At 36.3% G+C, this 25,163-nt stretch overlaps 1 protein-coding gene across 1 annotated transcript in view; it reads right to left on the bottom strand.

Annotated features, from left to right (window-relative positions):
* The window catches only part of LOC136864437 (forkhead box protein P1), a 711,481-nt gene that overhangs the window by 168,751 nt on the left and 517,567 nt on the right, over nt 1-25,163 (bottom strand). The window contains exons 10-11 of the mRNA XM_067141428.2: nt 15,597-15,673; nt 6,464-6,565 (exon numbers count right to left, since the gene is read on the bottom strand). Coding sequence (XP_066997529.2) covers nt 6,464-6,565; nt 15,597-15,673 — 179 coding nt within the window. The remainder of the gene's footprint in view (nt 1-6,463; nt 6,566-15,596; nt 15,674-25,163) is intronic.

The following is a 25,163-nucleotide window of genomic DNA, read 5'->3' as shown; positions in this document are numbered from 1 at the left end:
TGTCTGTATTGGAATTGTGATTCATATTATATTCATTTTTATATCAGTTTTAAGACATTGTCAATGTATTACCAAAGGTTTTATTGGTAAAACGCTAACATGTAGTATTGCAACAAGATGCAAAGACTTTTTATGTAATGGTTCAGTTATGTCCTTACTATATTTTTAATGGTTCTTATTTGTGACTGAAGATGTCTCGAAAGTGGGACGAAAAATATCTCATTAATATATTTTAATGTAGTCTTAACAATAAAGATGATTCGCTGTACTGTAGAGGTGGAACATTTGATGTAAGGAGAGGCCTGGTGCAAGTCTTTTTCTAGTAGACGGCCAATTAGGTGACCTGTATGTCTGTGAAGATGAGGGCCCTACCTAGGATGATTTCTAATGTTGAATACGCCACACACGCCCAGCCCCCGAGCCATTGGAATGAACCAATTAAGGTTAAAATCCCCGACCCGGCCAGGAATCGAACCCGGGACCCTCTGAACCGAAGGCCAGTATGCTGACCATTCAGCCAACAAGTCAGACGGTACCTAAGAATGCAAATGCTGACAAGTATGAACACTACTACACAATTAGTTTAGTATTTCACACATTTAAAACTATAAATTATTTTCAGAAGAATGGAAAGGCAAAGTGGAAGGAAGCTGGAAAAATATTAGTTTGGCATAGGAATATGGGATAATTTATCTAACCATTAAAATAATAGTGAAGTTGGTATCATTGTTTGCTAATTTTTATCATCACTTCCAGTATGTATAGGATGTCAGCACTCAGGCAATAGTGACCTTGCAGTATAATAATGAAAGTACAGAGAGGGAAGAAATAGAATCAAACAAGTAGTCCTAATTACAATTTTAAAAAATGGAAATCATAAAAGAACTTCTGAAATAACCCAGAAAGGCTATGCTGGAATGAGGCAACAGAGAAATTTTATAGGGTGTATTAACAACTCTTAGAACAGGAAAGTAAAGGGAAATTAATATAACCTTGAATAAATCAGGTGAACATATTATTTGATCCTAGGGAATCACTGGATAGAAGGAAGGAATATTTTTGAAAATCCAGTGAACATAGAAATAAATTCTTTGATTAAGTTTTGAACAACATAATTCCACAAAATTCAAATGATGATGTCTATGAAGTCACACTTGAAAAAGTGGGGAGAATGGTAAATAAACTGCCATATAGCAGTAGGACTGGACAAATTTTAACCCAAAGTAATGAAATATTGTAACAAAAAAAAAGGAAAGTGGCTTCAAGGAGTACCAGTAATTCAATTTGCATGAGGTTTGAGGACAGCAGTCCCAATATGGTGATTTTACCAATCCATAAGCAAGAGAACACAATGGATTGCCACAACTATCAAAGTATTTCTTTGATCTGTCTACCACATAAAGTACTTACACGTATTTTAGAGAGGGAGCAACCAATGATGGAGAATAATGTGATTGAAAATAAGTAAGGTTTCAGACCATAGAGGGGCTGTCAAGGTCAGATTTTAAGTAAGCACTAGATAATTGACGATTTTAGAGAAGGAATATGGTTTGTAGATCTACAGACGGAATATGAATGAACTGAGTTATTGTGGAATCAAAGTTAGGTTACTGCAGGAAAATGAGGCGTTTATGATGCCCAATCAGGCTTCAGGGAGTGTTGATGGTAGGGCCAGTTCCTGATTCAGTGTAGTTACAGAGGTGGGACAAAGCTGTATTCTTTTCCCCTTGAAGTTCATAATGTAAGTGGATCATTTACTAAAAGTTCTAAAATGGCAGAAGAAGATTCTGTTTGATGAAAATATGTAGGTGAACAGTTTGGCTTATGTTGATGACTTGATCTCAACTGCAGACTGTGTTGAAAACCTGTAATTTACTATCCTGAAATTTGGGAAGAATGTAGCGAATATGATATGAAAGTATGCATTTCCTACACTTAAGTGATGTCAATTGGACAGAAGCCAAAGAGGGCAGAATGTCAAATACAGTTTATGAAATTGGGCAGTCAAATTATTTCAAGTAGGTAATTAAGATGTGTTTTCTCCCAGTACAAAAGTTTACTAAGTGAAATTGAATGAAGCCCAAGGAAAGTGAGATCTAAGCTGTGATTAACTGTACACTGTAAGAGAAAGTGTGTTTGCTGATTAAATGGCTAAACTATTCTTACACGGCTCAGTTTCAGGTTAACATTGCTGTATGGGTTTGAAAACTGGGTAGATGTAGAAGATAATCTTTTTAACTGTCAGTTCCACCTCTTTCATAACTTCTCCTACAGTAATAGATGAATATCTTCCTCAGATTTATTACTAAATGCTATTACATTTAAATCATCGGAAGATGCAGAGTGGGTCTCAGCCCATAAGTGGCCACGGCTGGTCTGTAGTTCAAAAGCTCTGCACTCTGACCGGCCAACCAAGCAGAGGAGGGGTGGCCACGGCTCTACCGTATCTCTACATTTCCGCATTCGGGAGATGGGACACGGCTGGCCACAACCGTCGGCTGTCCTGAGAATGGTTTTCCGTGGTTTTACATTCTCCTGCACTAAGGCGAATGCCGAGACAGTTCCTAGTATAGGCCACGGTTACCAACCAACCTTCACCGAAATAAATCTCCCAGCCTGAGAGACAGCGCCACCGTCTAAGAGGCCTCCTCCCCCTTCAGGGAAGGAATGAAAACATTTTAGTAGTAGTACATTTAAAGAGTCATGATAATATTCCTCTCCTCTGTTTTATATTCCTGCCAGTGTTGTCAAAATTATTCCTTTTTTTTGTCCTTTACACATATTGTTTTACATTTTACTGTTGTTTATGATTATAATAGTTTCTTCCCACGGTTTAGATAATCTCTTATTTCCAGAATAAACAGTTCTCAGCTTTTCGTCAGCACCCTCTTTCTTACATTACCTCACTTCCTACATATACTCCTCATTATTTATAAAATAGTATTACGTGTTCATAATACAACTGCATTTAGCCATGCCAGGAACTACTGCTTATTTATGTCTTATGCTCTGTTATCCAGCTCTGTCACCAGGTATAGCAGCATGCTAGACTGCTCAGCCTGTCAGTTGGACAGTCTTTGGTGATACAGTGCTTCTTTTTGCTCTGAACAATCAACATATATTCCATTGTTGATTTGCACTATTGCTTTTACACTTTAAACCGTCTTGTCCTGCCGGCAATGCAAGACTTTCATGATAACTGTATTTGGCCCACTGATGTGCCCGCTGCTTGCCCCTCTGTCGTGTATCAACTATATTGACAAATACTAGCAACCCATTGTCCAAGAGCAATTGTATTTTGATTATACACATAGTTTTCTTCAAACAGAAAAATAATTTTCATTCAATTATAGCATCACAGGTCTTCAATTTAATTTGACAGGTTATGTTTTCAGAAACATCTTAGCACTCTTAATGAACTTCAATTCTCTTCTTTGGCTGATGAAAATATTTATATGGACTTAGAGGCTTGGCTCATACATTCTAATGTTAGGCCTTATCCTACACTTCCCAGATCAAGATTGAAGATCTGTTGAAATGGTCCCTCTGTAAATGTTGAAGCCTAAACACTGACCTGCCATTACATGTTCTCATTTATGTTCCTATCTGTCCATACGTGGATGTGGTTTGTCACTTTTGTTTTCCTTTCCATTATCGATATGTGGAAATAATTTATAGTGGACCTGTATTTAACAATGTTACCGATAGTTAATGGGTGGAAGGAAGAATGACGTACTGGTAGGTAATTACAAAAGATATAGTAAAGTTCAGAATTACTGTTAATGGCACTTGTTACCATGAAAAACAATCCAATAATGCAAAAATACTTCAGAATTATACTTTTCCACAGCTCAATAATGTATTGCTCTAAGATAGTGCAAATGTTCATGCATCTCTAGAACATTCTTAAAATTCAGAAGATGACTTTTCTATTGTACATGATCAGTCTGCACGTATACCCTATTAGCAGATCTGCAACAGGACAGAAGCAAACGGCTCACTAACACATTACACAGAATTAGAATACAATTACACCTGAGAGGGAATGACCAGGTAATCGCATAAAATACTCTCATGTGAATGGCTTGAATATGCTTTTCAGAATGGTAAATTTGGTAAAATATTGCAATTTAAAAAAAGGAAAGTTTAATGTAAATAATTCGTAATGATTTTAGAGATAACTTTTGATCTATTATGTGCATGTGATCTTTTTGATAAAAGTTTAACTGAATCTCATAAGAGAAATGGCTAAATACATATAGGTACAAAATCCAAAATTTATTGTAAACCTAACATGAATCAAATTAAAAAGGAGCACACTATTTTCCTTTCTACTAATTTATGATGGCTGCATTATTTTATTTTGCAAATATTGGGGGATAACTCATAGCAACTAACTTTTTCCTCACATTTGCCCGGTGCTACCATACAGTCTCATATGTCCTGGAAAGCATGACATCGCAGTACATGGACACAGCATGAGATGGCGGTGCACTGCACAGATATCACGCAGAGGGTGGAATACCAGCGTGTACACCAAACTGGTCATTTGCCAGGGTCACAATCCCAAAAAATGTCATAGAGAGCTTCTGAAATCTGTGGAGTAAAATGCTCTTCTGTACCAAACTGTTGCAAGACGGGTAGCAGCGTTTCAGCACGGACTTGAAACAAGCAGCAATGTACAACACTCCAGGAGACCTATTAGTGTCCAAACTGTTGAGTCACCTGCAGTAATTACCCAGTGCATGGACATGGACAGAAGATGGACACTACTTGAGTAACAAGCCAAAACAAGCATTGTAAAATAAACCATTCACAGAAATTTATGAGAAGATATACATGTAAAATTGCATCACGGTGGGTGCTATGTGCACTCACTGATGTGCAAAAGTGAACGCAATATGCCATAAGCTCTGACCACTTAGTACGCTACTGGTAGGAAAGTGAGAAAATGCTGGAGAGAATGGTGAGAACAGTGGCCGTGGATGAACTTTGGGCCAGAGCATATGAAACAGAGCTCAAACGCCCTTCTGCAGAATGGCGACATGCAGGATCACCATGAAGACAGAAGGTGCAGCAAAAACCTCCGACCGTGAAGCTGATGGTCACTGTAGCATACGGTATCAGAGGCGTGATTGCGTATCCACATGGAATGACGGTAACATATAGGTACTACAGAACCTTCTTTCAGGGACCGTTACATTGTGCCATTTGGGACAAACGCCTGGATCTTCTCAACAACATCATTCTTCTCCATGATAACACCACACTGCATGCAGGAGAGGCTGTACAGAGGTAACTTCAGCACTGGGGGTGTGGGAAGTACTGGAACACTTGCCATACTAACTGGACCTGTCTCCATGCGATTTTGACCTCATCCCTAAAGTGAAAGGACCATTGTGTGGGAGACTGTTTGGGACAATGGAGGACATTCCAAATGCTGTAAAACATGAGAGTGCAAAGTTCACACATGGTGAAGCATCTGGTATCAAAAATTTCCCACAACATTGGCAACGTGTTGTGGACAATCTAGGAGACTACTTCAATGGTTTACTATAAACGTTACTCTACCTGCTCTCTGAGAATAAACATTAGGTAGCACAAGGACTTCATGGCTGACAGTTTCGTTGCTTTATATCCTACACCTGGCAAATCTACTTGGCATTATTCATACACGCCTTACATTTCCCACTCTTATCTGCAGATTTCCATTCATCTGGTAGATCCCAAATTTGTGCAAAAAAAAAGTTTCCATGACTTTTACCCTAACACTCGTATTTCTTGCTATTCTCATCAGGAAATACTTTCCATAAATAAATCTTAGAATTGTTTATGCATGTCAGCAATACCATTGGAAAGAGGTTCAGACAGTTGGCAGAAGTACACAAAACATCTTCCTTTTCCAGTCACTCAGAGTAATTTAAGGAAAACATGTTCTTTCAATATCAATCAGAAAAATAAAGAAAATGTCAACTAGCATAGTTTTAAGCACAAGCCTATGTGTCAGAAAAAGACATTTCATATACCTTCAGTGATAAAGGGCAGTTTCAGTATGTACTGAAATAATGAGGCTGTAAAATTTGTATAATGTGATCTAATATGCATGAATGCCACTGATACATAAGATTTATAATAAAGAATGGTAACTTGCTACAGCATACCCTAAGATCTTACCTTCAAGAAATATTGCAAATTATTCTCCAGATCTTGCCTGATTTACATTTTAACAGTTGATTTTTCTAACAAACGCTTTTTCATTTCATAAAAATCTTTTGAATTGTAAATTCTTTTAAAGAGCAAAGGCTGAACATGAAATAGGAAGAAAAAAAGACAAATACATTATATACAATATCAGTCACATATTGTCATTTTTTCACAATTAAATACATAGGTAAGAACTTTGTTGGTGTCGATCATGTGATAGAAATAGCAGCATCTGTTTAGGATGCATAAACTACTGTACCTTCCACGTCGCTGCGTTACGCCGGAAGTAACAGAATGTATTTTGGAACCAGTTGTAAATTTCGTTTAGCGTCAGTTGTTTGTCGGGGGACTCGATGATGGACTGAAAAAAACGAGAAAAAAAGAGGAATTTATAATCGTAGTTAGTAGGAATAAGATAAGTACAGTAGTTTCAGATTTATAAGATTTCAATATATTAAGTAACAGTATTAAATAATAATTGATAGAAAACTTTGAATCCTCAAAATACACGTCACTGTACTAATGCATATATGATGAAACAAGATGATGTACCGGTACCTGATGATTGTAGTAGATACATGCTTCCATTCATACATCCATCCAATCATCCCTATTCATAAAGATTCATTTCTAAAAAGAACAGGAAATTATCTAACAATCCAAATAGGATAGACTGTTAAGTTCACACAATACCATGTTTATTTTGTTCCCATGATGCATGTTTACATTAATATGATTTATTCAAAAGAGTTCCTTTATGTTTTGATACAAAAACACTAACCCATTTCCATGAGCATAACTTCTGTTGATATTAACTAGAGGCATCCATTGATCCTGAAATGAGTCTTAAAGTGATTGCCTAGTTGCGGCTCATACACAGCTCTGCCTCATTCCTCACTGAGAAAGCTCACAGAAGCCCTCAAGCTCTCAAAGAATGCCCAGAGGTTTATCCCAATATTTCAGAAGACATTTGACAGTTAGACTTACTGAACTGTTCTTTGGTACTTCATTTCCCAATAATAATAATAATAATAATAATAATAATAATAATAATAATAATAATAATAATAATAATAATAATAATAATAATAATAATAATAATAATAATAATAATAATAATAATAATAATAATAATAATAATAATAATAATAATAATAATAATAATAATAATAATAATAATAATAATAATAATAATAATAATAATAATAATAATAATAATAATAATAATAATAATAATAATAATAATAATAATAATAATAATAATAATAATAATAATAATAATAATAATAATAATAATAATAATAATAATAATAATAATAATAATAATAATAATAATAATAATAATAATAATAATAATAATAATAATAATAATAATAATAATAATAATAATAATAATAATAATAATAATAATAATAATAATTGTACCAGGAGGTACACCCCAACGCTGCGCATTCAAATTCAGCACCTAAATGAACTCCTCTATTGGTGAAACAGTGAAACTGAAACTACACCAACTTAGAACTTTAATCAGATGTCACCAACTAAATATTGAGTAATTTTGTTATTGTACAATTTCCTATCCTGAGTGAATTTCTACTTGTTTTGTTTGACATTCATCAAGAAGTTTGGACATTCTTCCACAGATGACACTACTAAAAACTATGATCATGCACCTTGGTGCGAAGTGAAAGAACTTATGATTTAAAGAAGTTTTGTCTTTCTAGGTTTTTGTAACTGAATGATGTTCATTTATTTTTGGGTTGACAATTCTTCCTTTTATTTCCACCAGTTTTGAATCTAGCCAATCCCTAATTTTTGTAATTAATTTCCAACCAATCCCGTATTTCTTCTTCAACTTGTGTTTAACCAATAAAATCAAGAGGGCGTGTCGTGATTCATCTTGAATGATCTCGAACCTTCCCTGAGGGTTTATAAGCTGCGGCTTTTCTCACCTCTTGGCCAGTTTAACTAAGTGTATGTGTCAAAGCAGGAGGCGGGCAGCCTCTTTCATCGGTCAGCAGTACATCTACAAGGTAATGGCCATATAACATCTTTCTTTCTTGCTAACTCCGCAGTTTAACCCAAGGGAAAGGTCCGAATCGTTAACTATGTAACCTACTTTTCTAAAAATGTAACTTTCTGCCGGCTAATGTAAAAACTTAATAAAATCTTTAACTGTAAATCGGGGATAGAGAGTGAATTACCCTCTCGAGCTCCCCTTCATCTTGGTTTGAGGTGACTACATTTTTCTCTAACTGTTTTTCCTACTGTAATGTGTTAATGTAATTTCTATACGAGTCACCTCAGTATTTTGGGAATAGTCCCTGTTTCATCGGCCTAGAGCCCCTTAGTTTTTGTGTTCATATCTAGTAGTGCAAGTATACGCCTCCGTTCATTTTTGTTTGGGCCATTAATTTAACCTGTTATTCTTATTCCACGAAGGCCCAGTAGGTTGAGTATTTAATACCCCTGTAAAAGTAAGTTCAATTTTTTAAATGGTGGTTCGAGAGACCAGAGAGTGATGTAATGTTGCCTTGAGTAGGTAGTAAGAAATTGAGAGCCTGTTAGCTCTTTTTCAAATTTTGTGATTGTAACGAGTGCCTATGGAAGGCTAGATATTGTATTTTGGGACCAAGTGCTCCATGAATTAGGGGATTTCGGCCCTTGAATAAATTTGTGCTCTTTGTAAATTTGAGCTTGTAGCTCAGGAAATGTAAAGCTAGGGGCTTAAAGCCCAAAGTGTTAAGGTTCTGAATCTTGGAGTTTTCCCAATCTGGTTTAATGATTGCTACTTGTACCTGTAATATTGGCATGAAAAAATTGTTAAGTTTAAAGTTCTGAAAATATAACCTTCAGTTTAAGTTTTAAATTATATTCTTGACATTGTAGTTAGACCCATTCACCCCGGCACCTTCTTTCACCTCTGCGTTCCATGGGAAACCCCGTAAGAATAATAATAATAATAATAATAATAATAATAATAATAATAATAATAATAATAATAATAATAATAATAATAATAATAATAATAATAATAATAGAAGAAGAAGAAGAAGAAGAAGAAGAAGAAGAAGAAGAAGAAGAAGAAGAAGAAGAAGAAGAAGAAGAAGAAGAAGTTGCATGTTTAACTGGTTTTTGAATGCAAATCTGATTATACTGTACAAGTGAATTCTGAATGTCATATAAACACCTATTTTGTTCTTATTCCCACATTTGGTCACATTATGAGCATTCTTGGCAAAGGGGTCAAATGTTATAATATTTATAGCAGTAAGTAGGAAAAGGGAAAACCATGTTATTGAACCGTTTGCTTACACACAAGTAGGCATCATTTAACATTCTTTTAGATATACCAACCCAAAAAAACTGTAGTTTGTTTATTCATGATACGACTAAGGTAATATATTTCAAAGAGAGGATTTTCAAACAGAAGAAAAGAGTGCAAGCTTAGATATCAGTTAGAGATTCATTTGTTGTCTAGAGAGAAACTGAATGTCAAAATGTAGTGAAAAATATTCATGCCCAGTATTTGGGATATCATACAGCATCCAGTACCTATTTGCAGAAACTGTACATTACCTCGATGTACTATCAGCATTTTAACAGGATTCAACGGCTATAGAGTGAAGGTCACATAACAGTAAGGACCTAATTATTTCCTCCTGTTGCAGTAAGAAGTCATATCGCCACCTGCTTTACTTGTAGAATTCGGTTCTGAAAGGAATGTCGATTTTTCCGTATTGCACTCTTTATCTCTGGAGCTCTACCATCGGGTAAGGGGCTAAATTCCCTACAGTACGTGCCATGAAAATAGTCACCCTTTATTGGTTGATGGCTACTGTAGTGCTCAGTAGCTCAGTATATTAGGGTTGGGGCATAACTCACAGCAACTACACTGCCAGAAAAAAGAACATGCAACATCCTCAAGGAGAAGGTCATTTTATTCACAAGTGATGCGACAGGTAGTTCATCATTGCAGGAGTACATGATTACAATAATAATAATGTTATTGGCTTTACATCCCACTAACTATTTTTTTAATGGTTTTTGGAGATGCGGAGGTGCTGGAATTTAGTCCCGCAGGAGTTCTTTAACATGCCAGTAAATCTATCAACAAGAGGCTGTCACATTTGAGCACCTCCAAATACCACCGGACTGAGACAGGCTCAAACCTGCCAAGTTGGGGTCAGAAGGCCACAGCCTTAACCATCTGAGGCACTCAGCTCGCCTATATGATAACAAATTCAGACCAAATAAAACACAGGTCACAGTAAGGGGTGCCCAAACAGTCGCATCAATACACAGTGTACCCCCACCTGGCAGCAATGTAGGCATGTATTCATACATGCAAACAATCGTAAAGGTGCAGAATGGCATCCTGCAATAGATTGCCCCAAGTATATTGCACCTTTTGTGCAATTTGTCAATGGTTCTTGCAGGCTATGGAGAATGCGTATGTTCCCACTTCATCATGTCCCATACGTGTTCAATTGGATGCCGTTATGCATCACTAGACCAAGCGCCAAAAGTTGGTTGCGAGATAATCGCGTTTAAATTTGGTTCTATGTGTAAATTCGAGCGAACATAATTTTGCTAAATACGATATTACTGGTGTTGTAGGATAATAGATTGTACCTTCTCACCAAATTTCAACATTTTTATACTCGCACTGCATAGATTTTCTTGAAGAAATGGCGCTTAGTCTACTGATGCAATTTAAGGTCTTTCTCAAGTACGAAAAATGCATCACGATGCTACACCGATAACCCCTTACTGTTGAGTATCTACAGAGTAAAACTTCAAAAAACATGACGTGGCGGCAGCCATGATTAAAACCTTAATCTCCTACTGTCTGGAAAGGCCCGCTAAGTGCTTGATCCACTGCGAGCCGCGCCACAACTCCGGTACATTATTCAAGTTTTAGATGGAGAAATTCTAGATGGGAAGCTATTCTCTAAACTCGTTGCTATAACGACTTACTGATTTGAGGAATTTCAACTTATCTGAGTCAAATACATTGGTAAGACATGAGCCATTGTAGTCTGTACAATTTTTGAATGGATTTTCCTTCACGATAGGCCTATTAGGCCTATATTCTGAGAGTAGGCCTACAGTATTGACGTGATACTTTTAAGCCTGTGGGTAAGTTTTGTTCTGCTTGAAACAGAAAATGTGATTCCAGATATTTTCTCCCATAAATACACACAAATCACTGGACAGGTAATAAGATTGTTGCACTCTGTTCATTCAAACCTGAAATCAGGATCTCCATTAAATCCATGTACGTCATCCATGATGTCAGAATCTGCTTGAAGATTCTGGTAAAATTGTTTGGCATCTGCAGGTATTAGGTGCATCAGCAAACAAAAGTATCTTAGTTTGGCTTCAGAGATAGGTTTCCCCCTTTTGGCCACAGAGGTATTAATGCCTGGTGAAAGGGAACTCTACTTTTCCGTGATCATCCCTGTCTTGACTTATTAAGATTTACTTCCTGAGATTCACCATCAAATTCTAGAGAATGATTTTCAGACGCAACCTTCTTAGCAAGCTGCATTAATAGCATTGTCCTTCTCCTTACTTTTGGAACTTCGTCACTTGATAAACCACTCAATGTATCACCACGTAAAAATGTCAGCACTATCAAAAACGCGGGCTCCCTCGCTGTCAACCGTGCGCAATGTGAGGAATGTGGCGCTTGGTCTAATGATGCAAACAGGAACATCGCATAGTCTACTGATGCAATTTACATTTCTACTGATTCCCGCTTTGTCGCTTAGGTTTTCTGTTTACTAACAACTAACAGCCTCTTGTAATGCATTGGGGAATTTTTTATAAATAGTTCAAGCCTTCCTCTACAAGATGGGGCTAAAATCTCAATTTTCGTCAAATGGCGCTTAGTCTACTGATGCATAACAGCATCCAATTGGTGAGAGATCTGGTGATCTTGCTGGCCAGGGCAGTTTTTGTACACCCCATAGAGCACATGAAGCATGGGGTGGGACCCGGGTGTCGTGGGTGAATGTGCTCTGGAATAGGCCACTCACCAGATCTATGCCGTACACATATACGTCCATCGCTTGCATACAGACAGAACCTAATCTTGTCAATGAAGACAACAGAGCGCCATTCTCCTCTCCAGTCGACTCTTTCACAACACCAGAGTAGCCGTGCTTCATAGTGTCATGGTGTCAGTGGTAGACACCATCAAACCTCAGTTACTACTGCAGAAACTTCGACAACTAAATTTTAATAGAGTATCACGTAATTTTTTTCTTCTTACCTTGAAACATGTGACAGTTGGAAATGTGAGTTCAGGATGGCAAAGTAAGACCCTAGTATCATTGGGGGTTGGTCCTTGGATCACTGTTATTTATCAACCAGATTAATGATATATCAAAAGCTCTTAGATTCTCCAAATTGCAAGTGTATGCAGATGATGTAGAGATTTACTATGATTCAAAACTGAGTGATATAGATACTGCAATTATTAAAATAAATCCTGACCTACAACATCCTAGTAACTTCACAAATAAAAAGAGCTTATTAATAAACCCAAATAAAACTTGAGTTACTATTAACAGTACCAGTAAAAACCTACATTCCCTCAAGCAATGAGACATCTCACCATCAATTTTAAACAATGAAATCATACTGCAGTGACTAACTTATGAATTATTATGACTGAGATCCTAAATTGGATTCAGCAGGAGATCATCACATGTTATAAGGTACTGAAGGCTTATATCCATTGAAACAGTTCAGTAGTGTATTCTTGGTTTAACTTAAAGTAGAACTAATTCACTCATGGATACTACCTATATTTGACCATTGTGAAACTGCGTTGACTGAAATAACCTGCGACAGTAACAAGAAACTGGACCAGAACCTGAACAGCCATGTAAGATATATCTTTAATCTCTGATATGATGCTCATATATTACCTTCTTATAAGGAGCTGTCATGGGTTCGAGTACACCAGTGCTGTGAACTTCGCATGTTACCACATCTGCACAAAACACTTTCCACTAATACACTGACTGACAGAGCAAATGCAACACCAAGAAGGAGTGGTTCGAAAGGGATGAAAGTTGGGGAAAAAACAGAGACGGCACGGACGAATAATTGATGTTTATTTCAAACCGATATGCAGGTTACACAATGCGCACGGCATCGACTCAGTAGGATGTAGGACCACCGCGAGCGGCGATGCACGCAGAAACACGTCGAGGTACAGAGTCAATAAGAGTGCGGATGGTGTCCTGAGGGATGGTTCTCCATTCTCTGTCAACCATTTGCCACAGTTGGTCGTCCGTACGAGGCTGGGGCAGAGTTTGCAAATGGCGTCCAATGAGATCCCACACGTGTTCGATTGGTGAGAGATCCGGAGAGTACGCTGGCCACGGAAGCATCTGTACACCTCGTAGAGCCTGTTGGGAGATGCGAGCAGTGTGTGGGCGGGCATTATCCTGCTGAAACAGAGCATTGGGCAGCCCCTGAAGGTACGGGAATGCCACCGGCCGCAGCACATGCTGCACGTAGCGGTGGGCATTTAACGTGCCTTGAATACGCACTAGATGTGACGTGGAATCATGCGCAATAGCGCCCCAAACCATGATGCTGCGTTGTCTAGCGGTAGGGCGCTCCACAGTTACTGCCGGATTTGACCTTTCTCCACGCCGACGCCACACTCGTCTGCGGTGACTATCACTGACAGAACAGAAGCGTGACTCATCGGAGAACACGACGTTCCGCCATTCCCTCATCCAAGTTGCTCTAGCCCGGCACCATGCCAGGCGTGCACGTCTATGCTGTGGAGTCAATGGTAGTCTTCTGAGCGGACGCCGGGAGTGCAGGCCTCCTTCAACCAATCGACGGGAAATTGTTCTGGTCGATATTGGAACAGCCAGGGTGTCTTGCACATGCTGAAGAATGGCGGTTGACGTGGCGTGCGGGGCTGCCACCGCTTGGTGGCGGATGCGCCGATCCTCGCGTGCTGACGTCACTCGGGCTGCGCCTGGACCCCTCGCGCGTGCTACATGTCCCTGCGCCAACCATCTTCGCCACAGGCGCTGCACCGTGGACACATCCCTATGGGTATCGGCTGCGATTTGACGAAGCGACCAACCTGCCCTTCTCAGCCCGATCACCATACCCCTCGTAAAGTCATCTGTCTGCTGGAAATGCCTCCGTTGACGGCGGCCTGGCATTCTTAGCTATACACGTGTCCTGTGGCACACGACAACACGTTCTACAATGACTGTCGGCTGAGAAATCACGGTACGAAGTGGGCCATTCGCCAACGCCGTGTCCCATTTATCGTTCGCTACGTGCGCAGCACAGCGGCGCATTTCACATCATGAGCATACCTCAGTGACGTCAGTCTACCCTGCAATTGGCATAAAGTTCTGACCACTCCTTCTTGGTGTTGCATTTGCTCTGTCAGTCAGTGTACTTCCAACTACCTTTCTTCATCTTTTTCTTCCCTCTCATCCTATCATGACAACAATAAAAGATCTGGCTCTTCTCTTGCCATACCTGTAAACTGCACTGCTGTTTACACTTCATAATCTCTGCGTTCAGGTCATGGAATTCGCTACCTGTGAACATTAAGGACATTCCCTCTCATCGAAAATTTAAAGTTGCTTGCCGTGAGTATTTGCTGAGTTGATCCCGCTGACTTCCTGGATAATTGTTGAAGGAATGAATAAGATAACTGAATAGATTACTGTAGTCATACCATTTAAGTGTACTTTATTTTGTGTATTTTGAAATGAAGGAGTCTATTATTATTAATATTATTATAATTGTTATTGGTACGGTATTAATATTCTTTGTGTTATTTGTATTTGTAATGATAAGTTATATTGGTGTATACTCTTATAGTGGTTATGTGTAAGAGAAGGCCTTTGAGCCACCACCCATAAAAGCATTATCTATACATCTACAATTTTATGTACATATTTTGCACTTGATTTTACATAAAATCTGGGCCCTAGTCATGAGTCATATTTTGTCATTTTTAAGGTCATATTTGCTTGCATATTTGGATGATGTACCCTCACGATGATGATGATGATGATGATGATGATGATGATGATGATATGATTAGTCCCCATACAAACTGCTTCAAAGATATCTGTTCAGCAGCTCATATATTTTGTTACAAATTTACTGATATAAAACTATCACACTACAATACCATCTTCAATATCAGTGACTTTCAGCCAGTTGTCCTTGGGGTGATAGTTGTCAGATGACAGAGTTTAGCAGCTTAACATTTTACAATTAAAGTATTATTAATAAGCTTCTCAAGGATATCAGATAAACATGTACATTTCATAAAGCGTGGTATAATGATATCAATATAAAATTAATCTTATCCATACAATTACCTGGCGGATCAAGGAAGCATATGTGAATGGCGGCCGTACATCAGCATTTTTGTAGAATTCTCGATTTCTTTGTATTTCTGAAAAGTAATACAGCATTAGTATCACAACTTTTACATTCATGAAACTTTCCAGAAAGACAATATACTGCTTTTGAAACCATACAGAACATTTTCAAACACTTTACTATAACTTAATTTTTATTACGGTATCATAATGTTTCTGTACATAGTCTAAAGTTATAAAGTAAATGCAGGAGAGCTCCAAATAATAATAATAATAATAATAATAATAATAATAATAATAATAATAATAATAATAATAATAATAATAATAATAAATATAATAATATATAATATATTAATATATTAATATATATAATATAATATATTAATATATAATATATTAATATAATAATATATAATATATTATTATTATTATTATTATTATTATTATTATTATTATTATTATTATTATTATTATTATTATTATTATTATTATTATTATTATTATTATTATTATTATTTTAAAAAGAGATCTATATTTTGAATCAGTATTTCTTGATTACCTCAGGAATAACTGAAGACAAATTAATGCAATGCTAACTAATTAAAATACCATATCAAATTAGGATGCCTCAATATATGAAAATTAATATTTATAAACTTGGTGTAATAAAGATAACAGAACTAATAGCATTGGCTCCCAGTTAGAATTTTATATAAAAATTTTCAACAGAATTGTTTATGAACAAGTGGATTTTGTACAATACAGGAAATCTACCTTTGAATTCAAATTCTTGAAAAATTTATATTTAGTGGTCATCACTCATTGTACAATGAGTATGCATATACATGTAATAAAATATAAAGGTAAGTCTTACTGTTGGTGGATATTTTGAAATGATTTTAAAAATAGGAAAGTGACTTGCAGAAGTTCATAGAAAGAAAGAAACCACTGAATTACTGCATCTTAAGTTTTATACATTTCCAATTCTGCACTGAGCAATAGTTGACAGTGAAAAGAGGGATTTTAATTAAGGTCAACACCTTAGTTGCAGTACCAGTATGATGGTGAATATTTATTGATTTAATGTTGAAAGGACAATATAAATTGAAAACTAACACATTAATAAAATCATATTAAGCTGTGGAGTTCATAAATAATAATATGTACATCATATTCAAAACAGTTGAAAAAGTGATAAGCAGGTTAGAATTTAGAGTAAAGTACCAGTAGTCTACATGATATACACATCTTCTTTCTCTTTCATTTTTCTCACATTATGATTGGGTTTCAGGTATAATCTCTCTATCACACATGCATACACAAACACAAAACCCAAGGAACTGACCCAGTTTTATGGCTGAATGCCCTTACCAATGCCAACTTCATATGCAGTGATATAGATGTACTCTACTATCTTTTTCTCCCGTGCTAGTTAGTAGTGTGGTTTATTGTGTGTAAATGAACATATGTGTAGGATATTCCCAGACACCAGTCTGCAAGCCAAAGGATTTAATCAGGCGCAGCAAAAATTCCCATCCCTGCGAGCAATCGAACCTGGGACTCTATGAATCAAAGCCAGTCATGCTGACCAATCAGCTGAGATAACAGCAATTTTGCTAGATCTTTATCAAAATTTGGAAAACATCATAAAACAAGTCTTGAGGCTTTTGGATTCTCCCCAGTTCAGAAAGAGAATTCATATCAGTCATTCATTTTACAAATTAATGCTGCATATGTACATATTTTGTAATTAACTATATGCAACGTTGGTCAATGCTATGAAAGCATACGGTACTGTTATGTCATCTTTGTTAATAATAACTATAATCGTGCAGCACTTTTATTAACATACATCATATAAGAAAACAAGTGCTGAAATATTAATGGAGAGTTCCAAAGAAGTAACAGAACCATACAAGGGGCATGTGTTCACTTTCAATCCAAGGACCATCTTGAAGCTAGGAAGTTTGAGGTAACTTATTTCGAGGTAATTTTCAGACAAGAAACTCAATGTTACTGCGCAAATCTATGACATGTTATAGGAGATAACACATAGTTCTTTGAGTTATTCCTCTACTACAGTTCATTACAATGCATAATATAATGTCAAGTAAGTTAAATTATGAAAATCTACTAAAAAACCTTCAGAATTCAAGTATTTTTGTTTTTGCAGAATATGTCAGAAGGGTTGTTTTGTACAACTTCATAACTTTCAATTAAAAAGGATATATTATAAAACATCCAAAGCCAAAGTCAATTATTACATCAACATCACTTTTCACATTATTATTATTATTATTATTATTATTATTATTATTATTATTATTATTATTATTATTATTATTATTATTATTATTATTATTATTAAGTTTTTTCACACACTCTTCTAATTTTACTTACAGTATATTCCACATATCTTGGAATATTTTTGTCAGGAGGAGAATAAGAAGGGCAGTTTTCCATTTTAAAAATGGCAAGAATTTTTCTTGTACTCACAATGAAATATGTAGACTAAAGAAATCATGATCTGGTCAATGTAAATCAACACAGATATGAAGCATGATATCATACAGATCTTATATTCATTTCAACTTTTAAGTTTCTCTGAGTAATTCTGTTTAAAGTAAACTAAAATTTATATGTTTGTGTGAGGAAATTTGTATTTGCCAATGTGCCTGCTCAATCTAACTCTCTGTGGAATAACAATGATGACATATCATACAAAGGTTCCAACATCTGTATTAAGTAGAATGGGGCAAAAGTCCATGTGGGGCAAGAGCCTATGTTTAAGTTTTGAAAATATATTGCTGAAAATACAACACCTGATACTGCCATTTTGTGTATCTTGTTATGTTAGAGGACTGTAGAAGACATTGCTGGACTGTGCTGAATTCTGTTGGAAATATAAGGTAAATTTCCATTTTTGTTTCTTTGATAAAATATTTACATCTCTGTATTAAAGGATTTTGTGATAGAGATCATCAGTTTGGCATAATCACAATTCTACATACAAAATTGAAAAATTATGGATAGTTAATAATATTGATTAACTTAGGCCTGCCTTTAATAGCATTATTATTACACACTAACAGGTTGCATTGTTCTCTGTAAATGCATATGATCATTGCTTCACTATTGGGAGAGCTATTAAAGGATTCAAAGCCTGTGGCATATGGCCAATTGAACATGATGTACTTACAGAAGAGGATTTCCTGCCATTAAAGGTGACAAACATTCCGGAATATGAGGTCAATCAGGAATAAGTGGACGACATCAGTTTAACAACAACCATACAGTCTGAACTACTATGCTGCACGAAGGAATTATGCTCTATTTATGATTCCACAACTGAACCCATGATTAGTGGAAATGATCAACAGCCGTGTTGCTCGAAGGATGTAAATCCTGTAAGTGAACACTGTAGTCGACCAATACCTTCACTAAAGTCATCTACTTCACCGATAGAAATTCTTCCTCTTCCGAGGAGATCAGAGAAACAAAAGAGAATGTCTAAAGGGAAGAAATCTGAGATTTTATAAAAATAGTTTGCAAAAGGAGAAAGAAGAAAAGGAAATCCAGTCTACCCATCAAAAGTCCGTGAAACAGAATCTATTTCGAGTAAAGTATATACAGGGGAATTAAAAAACAAGTAAGTCTCTAGATGTCATGTGTTCAGTTTGTTAGGAACAGTATGAGGATCCTCCATACGAAGACTGGATTAAATGCAATAAATGTAAGGAATGGTGGCATGAAACATGCACAGTGTAGGAAGGTGATGGTCGATTTGTATGTGAAATGTGCAAAGTGCAGATTCTTATCCCATCCCAAAAGGACTTTTACCCCACATGTGGGGCAAGCATCCCATTTTACAACATTTATATTTTACTACTGTTGTAATCCAGGAAGTAATTTTTCCTTTTTATGTAATATTTTTAACAATGTCATAGTTAGCTCTCTCTTAGGAATTCTGTGACTGATCATATGAATTGAACACCCCTAGCCTGTTGCAAGCCCTCAATCCTTAAGTGTGTACACTTGCTCCACTTTACTTAACCTCTTCAGTTTTAATACTTCTTAACTGTTGAGATGAGTGATCCATTACACAGGGTTATTGGCTGTGACAAGAATAAGAGTGTTTTCTTTAAGAGTTTGAAACCTTAGTTCACTACATGTGAAAATTCAGATTTTTGGATATTTCCTAGAAGCAGGATTTCAGAGCACTGAAATTTTCCCAAGTTTGAGAAAACCACTCGTTGATCAAACATTGTTGGCAAGACAGTAAAAAAAAAAAAAAACACAATATAACTTTCTAATTAATAATTTAGAATTTTTGAAGACTTTGAGAATAAAATAGAAAGGTTAGGTATGGCAGTAGAAAAATAATTCTGGAAGTAATAAAGGATCTTTGAATAGAGGAAAAAGTGAACTGAACAGTATTCTGAGTAAGACAGGTGAATTCATAGCATTGGACAGAAAGAAAGAATATTTGAATATCTGTTCAATGGAAAAGAATATAAGAATAGAATAGTTTTACTAGATTAGGATTAACATAGGACTGTGCCCTAAGGTGAAGTACCGGTACTCAGATCACTTCTGCACTTATTACATACTAATGATCTCATACCTAATAAACAGAACAAACTCATCCTGTATGCTGATGATACCACTACAATAATAAGGGATAACAATTTAAGAAGCCTAGGAAATAAGAAAGAATACATATCGAATAACATAAAGAATTAGTTTGAGGCTAATGGGCTAAAATTAAATACCAGTACAGTGAAAACAGAATTAATACAATTTATGACACACACACTAGGCAAAAAATCTTTGTTACCGGTACAGTCACCAGAATACCTAAATGTTTTTAATGTTCAGAAAAGTATTTTAGGACTTAAATAAGCTCTCATTTTGCTTCCTGAAGGTACTGACACTACTTTTACTTTACTTCCATGAACTTCTGAACCACCTTTACCAGAATATTGAATACTATTGAAGCATGCATGTAAATCATAATTATAATACCAGAAATAAACAAATCATCACCATAATTCCCACTTATATTTACTTCATAAATGTCCTTATTATAAGGGTATCAAAGTTTGCAATAGATTATTAGGTATAATAGGAGAATTAAAGAACAAGGTAACATTTAGAAGAACTGTAATATTTAAAAAAAGGATACTTTTGGAGAACATATATTATTCCATAAATGTGTGTATGGAAGACAAATTAAACTACCGGTAATGCAGTTCTGCCACCAAACTTTTCATTATTCTTCCTCAGTCAAAAGATATACATTTACTATCATATTATATACCTACATATTTAAATACCTTTAGTATTTGTATCTTATATATTTAATTCATAAGTTGATGAATCACCAGTTTACCAGCCAGGCTGGCTACAAAAATGATTATGAAACAATAAAGAAGATAACTAAGGAATCTATAAACTAGATGAAAACAGTAATTGCATCTGCCTACAAGTAAAAGAATAGGAATGAGTGTAACAATGATCAAGGAATTCTTTTAACCACTATTCCAGATAACATGTACACAGTTATTGTAGAAAGAAAAATGTAATGATTTGGTGAGAATAAGACAAAATGAAAACAGTTGAGTTTTGAAGAACAGAGGGGTTGTCAGGGACTGATTTTCAGTACTATACCAGTATGCATCAAGTAATTGGGAAACGTTATGAGAGGAATAGGCAGGTATTCTTATGTTCTGTGATTTTAGAGAAGATATTTGACAATGTTACAAGGCTTGCAATGCAGGTATGATATGTGATTATTAGCAGCAATAAAAGGTAATGATGAGCTGTACTGAGAGAAGACAGTAGAATGAGTTCTTTGTTCCAGAAGTCACAAAGGGTGGGCTAGGGTGTAATCCTATACTCTTACAACTGTTAGTTGTCCACCTCTGTACCGTAACTGTTAGCGCTATTAGGGGCCAGGGTTTGATTCCCCATACTGCCATAGATTTAAAAATGGCAGGAGGGCTGGTATGTGGTTGAAATGGCACATGCAGCTCACCTCCTTTCAGGGTGTGCCTGAAAAGAGCTGCACTACCTTGGGATGGGGACAAGAGTTTACTTTCACTACTGTTAGATTATACAGATTATTTATCAAAAGGAATAAATTGCCTGGATGAGACTTACTTTGGTAGAATTCTTGTAAACAGTTTAGCTTACTTACATGAACTAGTTCTAAAGATGAACACTGTTGAAAACTTGTAAGTTAATATCTTCAAAATTAATGAGAATTTCACTGAGAATGGTAAACTAAAATTAACAGGGAAGGGATATTTGAGGATGACAAGTCAGAAATTCAACATTATAGACTACCAGGTATAGTAGGAGAATTAAAGCACAGGGTAACATTTTGTCAGATGACAAATTTAAATAAGTTTTAGTTCTGATCAAGTTCCCAAACATGCACAAGCTAATCTGACTAATATGTTTGGGTATATTAAAACATAAATTAAAGCAGAAAATTCAAACCATTCCCTCTAAACAATTTTCATTGACTTGATTATAAACAGTGTATTCAAGTCTCAACTTAGCATATATTTATGTTGCATTACACAGCACAATCAAATAGAATTTATCTCCCACAGTAAATATGGCATCAAGTTGTAAGGAAAGATACTATTTTATCAGAATTTATTGACTCTACTAACTAAAAGTAACATTTGAATTGCTTTTATGTTTGTTTGGCTAGTATCATCCCTTGCTTGCAAATCTACTGATAGCTGTTGTATCTACGTATAAGATATAAGATGCCTATCAGTCTGGTCAGTGGTATAGGCGACAAAGTAATAGCAATATAGAATGTTGAGTTTAAATAACTCCACCATACTCTTTACCATCAAATGGAGGAATATTGTGCACATATACACATATATTTCCTCAATTTGAAGATGAAAAGTTTCAACAGACAAGTGGGGCTTTTAACTTATCGCAAAATGAAAGATTGTTAATTTCGTGGCATTTAAAGTTGTGACTTCATTTGAGCTCATAAGAATCATGTTTCTAGATAAGAATGAGTACTAAATGTTTATACAAAATCTCAGTCCTCCCAGTCTTTAGATGGAGGTGATAAACATTTTTTCTAGACTGGACTATGCATGAGAGCTGTACACTTTAAATTTATAGGTATAGTAGAAGTATCATCAATGTATTCCTGATATAAATATGATTACAACTGCAATGGGTAGCACCTTCATTAGCCTCTTTCAAAGTACACTGGCGGACAATAAAAAGGGAGTGTAAAGAATGATGCATTGGCTGGTGAACCTTTATTGAAGTAGTGGTACAGATGAGAAATACACATGATCACAGAAACACAGCAACGAGAGAGTTACATTTACATATGGATTTGTGGTATGCAGTTTGGTCATCTTCAATAGTGTATCGCACCCCTCACACTCTGATGCATGCTATGAGACGGTCTGGCATGGAGTCTACCAGACACCAAATGTCATCCTGAGACAGGGAGACCCACAATTGTTGGATGGTGTTATCTGATACCTGGATGCTGTGACACGGCAGCTGGAGTTTCAACTTCTCCCATACATACTCAACTGGAGACAGGTCAGGAGAGTGGGAAGGCTATGGTAGTGTGCAGACATGAGAGAAGCAGTCCTGGGTGACCTGTGCATTTGTGTGGTTGGATATTATTCTGCTGACATAATGGACCAGGAATCCCAGACAGAAATTGAAGCAGGTGAGGAAGAAACATCTCATTCACATACCATAGAGCTGTCAATGTTCCATGTAAAACTACAAAAGCAGGCTGACTATGATGTCTGCTGTGAGGGAAGTGTGCTGCTCATCAGTGGGGTTAGAATTGTAGCATTCACCAAGGGACCTCCACACCCGGGCGCAATAATCATCAGTCTCCATAACGAAGCAGCACTCATCACTAAATACCACACATCACCAGTCTATGGTGTTCCATGTTGCTCTGGTGTGGCCCTATTGCAAAAGGAACGGCTGCTGTTCCAGTGTTAATGGCAGCAGATGTAATGAGTGCTGGGATTGCAGATTTGCCTCCACAAGGCAGCTGGAAATGATTCACAGATACACTGGCAGGTACTATGGACTGGACTGCTATACCATCCCTCCAAGCCACGCCACTAATTCGCCCATCCTCTAGATTAGTGGTCACCCTCATCCGTCCTGAGCTGATTCTCTGTCCTTCACATATCCACTGCTCCCAGCAGCATCAGAAAGTATGGTCCAAATGATCCACATGGTGGGCTACATGGCGATACAACCACCCAACGTTTTTCAGCCCGATTATGAGTCCGTCAGTTGCATAACGCAATGTCTGTGCATCTTCTCAATGTTCACCTCACACCGAATGCTTGGTTGGTATTGTTTGGTGTTTCTCGCCTTAAAGAGGTGTCAACTACACACCAATTTATAAAACTGCTGGTCGGTGTTTAAAGCACTACAAGCAAGTGTGCGGTCAAATGCAAATACACCAAAATAAAATACTGTGCATACCAGCACGCACTCTCACTAACTACTATGTTTCATAGCCATTGCTTGGTTTCTTTGTGATGCTCTATTTTCATTTTCCAGCAGTGTACTTTTTTTTTCCAGGTTTATTCTATTTCTGTCAGATCTACATACATATGTTTATATCAGTTCACATTTCATTAATTTATTTCATCCAGAGAGGAAATTTGATTAATTTATTCATATTCATGCAACTGATCACATAAAATATTTTATATAGGCCTACAGTGAACAATGACAAAAATAATGTAACAATTTCTACCTTTTCTTTACTTTTACATGAACCTCAGTGCTTTTAAAACACACTTTGCTGGGTATAGGGAGTAGTAAACACTGGATTTCTTATGAATTACACATCTGCTAGTTCAACTCATTTCAAATTTAATAGTTTTCTAATAAATGCTAAGTACACTCTTTGTATACATTATTGGTTCATATAAGAATCAAATCTTCTATCAGAAGGAGAAATTTTTAATAATAACTACCCAGATTAAATAGTAAAATTACACCAAATCAACCATTGATGCAGAAGAAATACAGGGTGGTGGTCAGAAAAACATGAAATGGATATATGAGTGTTAGAGGGTTGGTCATACCAATAAATAATTTGAAAAAAATAATTCAATATCTGGCACCGTTATCATTTTATCAGCTGCTAAAGTTAGCCTATCAGATCACTTTGCGGGTGAATTAGAATGGGCTTTGCGAGGCAGCGTTGCTAAATCTGCATGTAGCTTAAGACCGGCTTGAGAGCACCTACCGAAGAAAAGGATTTCGCCATGAGACTGATTTGAACACGGACATCTGAAATGACAGAATCGTGCCATAGCAAGCACGCTACTGTGACACTGGCTGAAACCCATGGTGTGTTCCTGTTTGATGCTGATTTTTCCACATGGCTCTCAAGCTGGTCATAAGCTACATGCATATTTATCAACATCGCCTTGCAAAGCCCATTTGAAATCACCCATGAAGCGATCAGATAAGCTAACTTCAGCAGCTGATAAAATGAAATATGCGCAAGATATCAAA

Source organism: Anabrus simplex, chromosome 2, assembly GCF_040414725.1.
Source record: "Anabrus simplex isolate iqAnaSimp1 chromosome 2, ASM4041472v1, whole genome shotgun sequence".
NCBI lineage: Eukaryota > Metazoa > Arthropoda > Insecta > Orthoptera > Tettigoniidae > Anabrus > Anabrus simplex.
The sequence above is the reverse complement of the archived record's forward strand: the minus strand, read 5'-3'. Positions and strand labels throughout refer to the sequence as shown.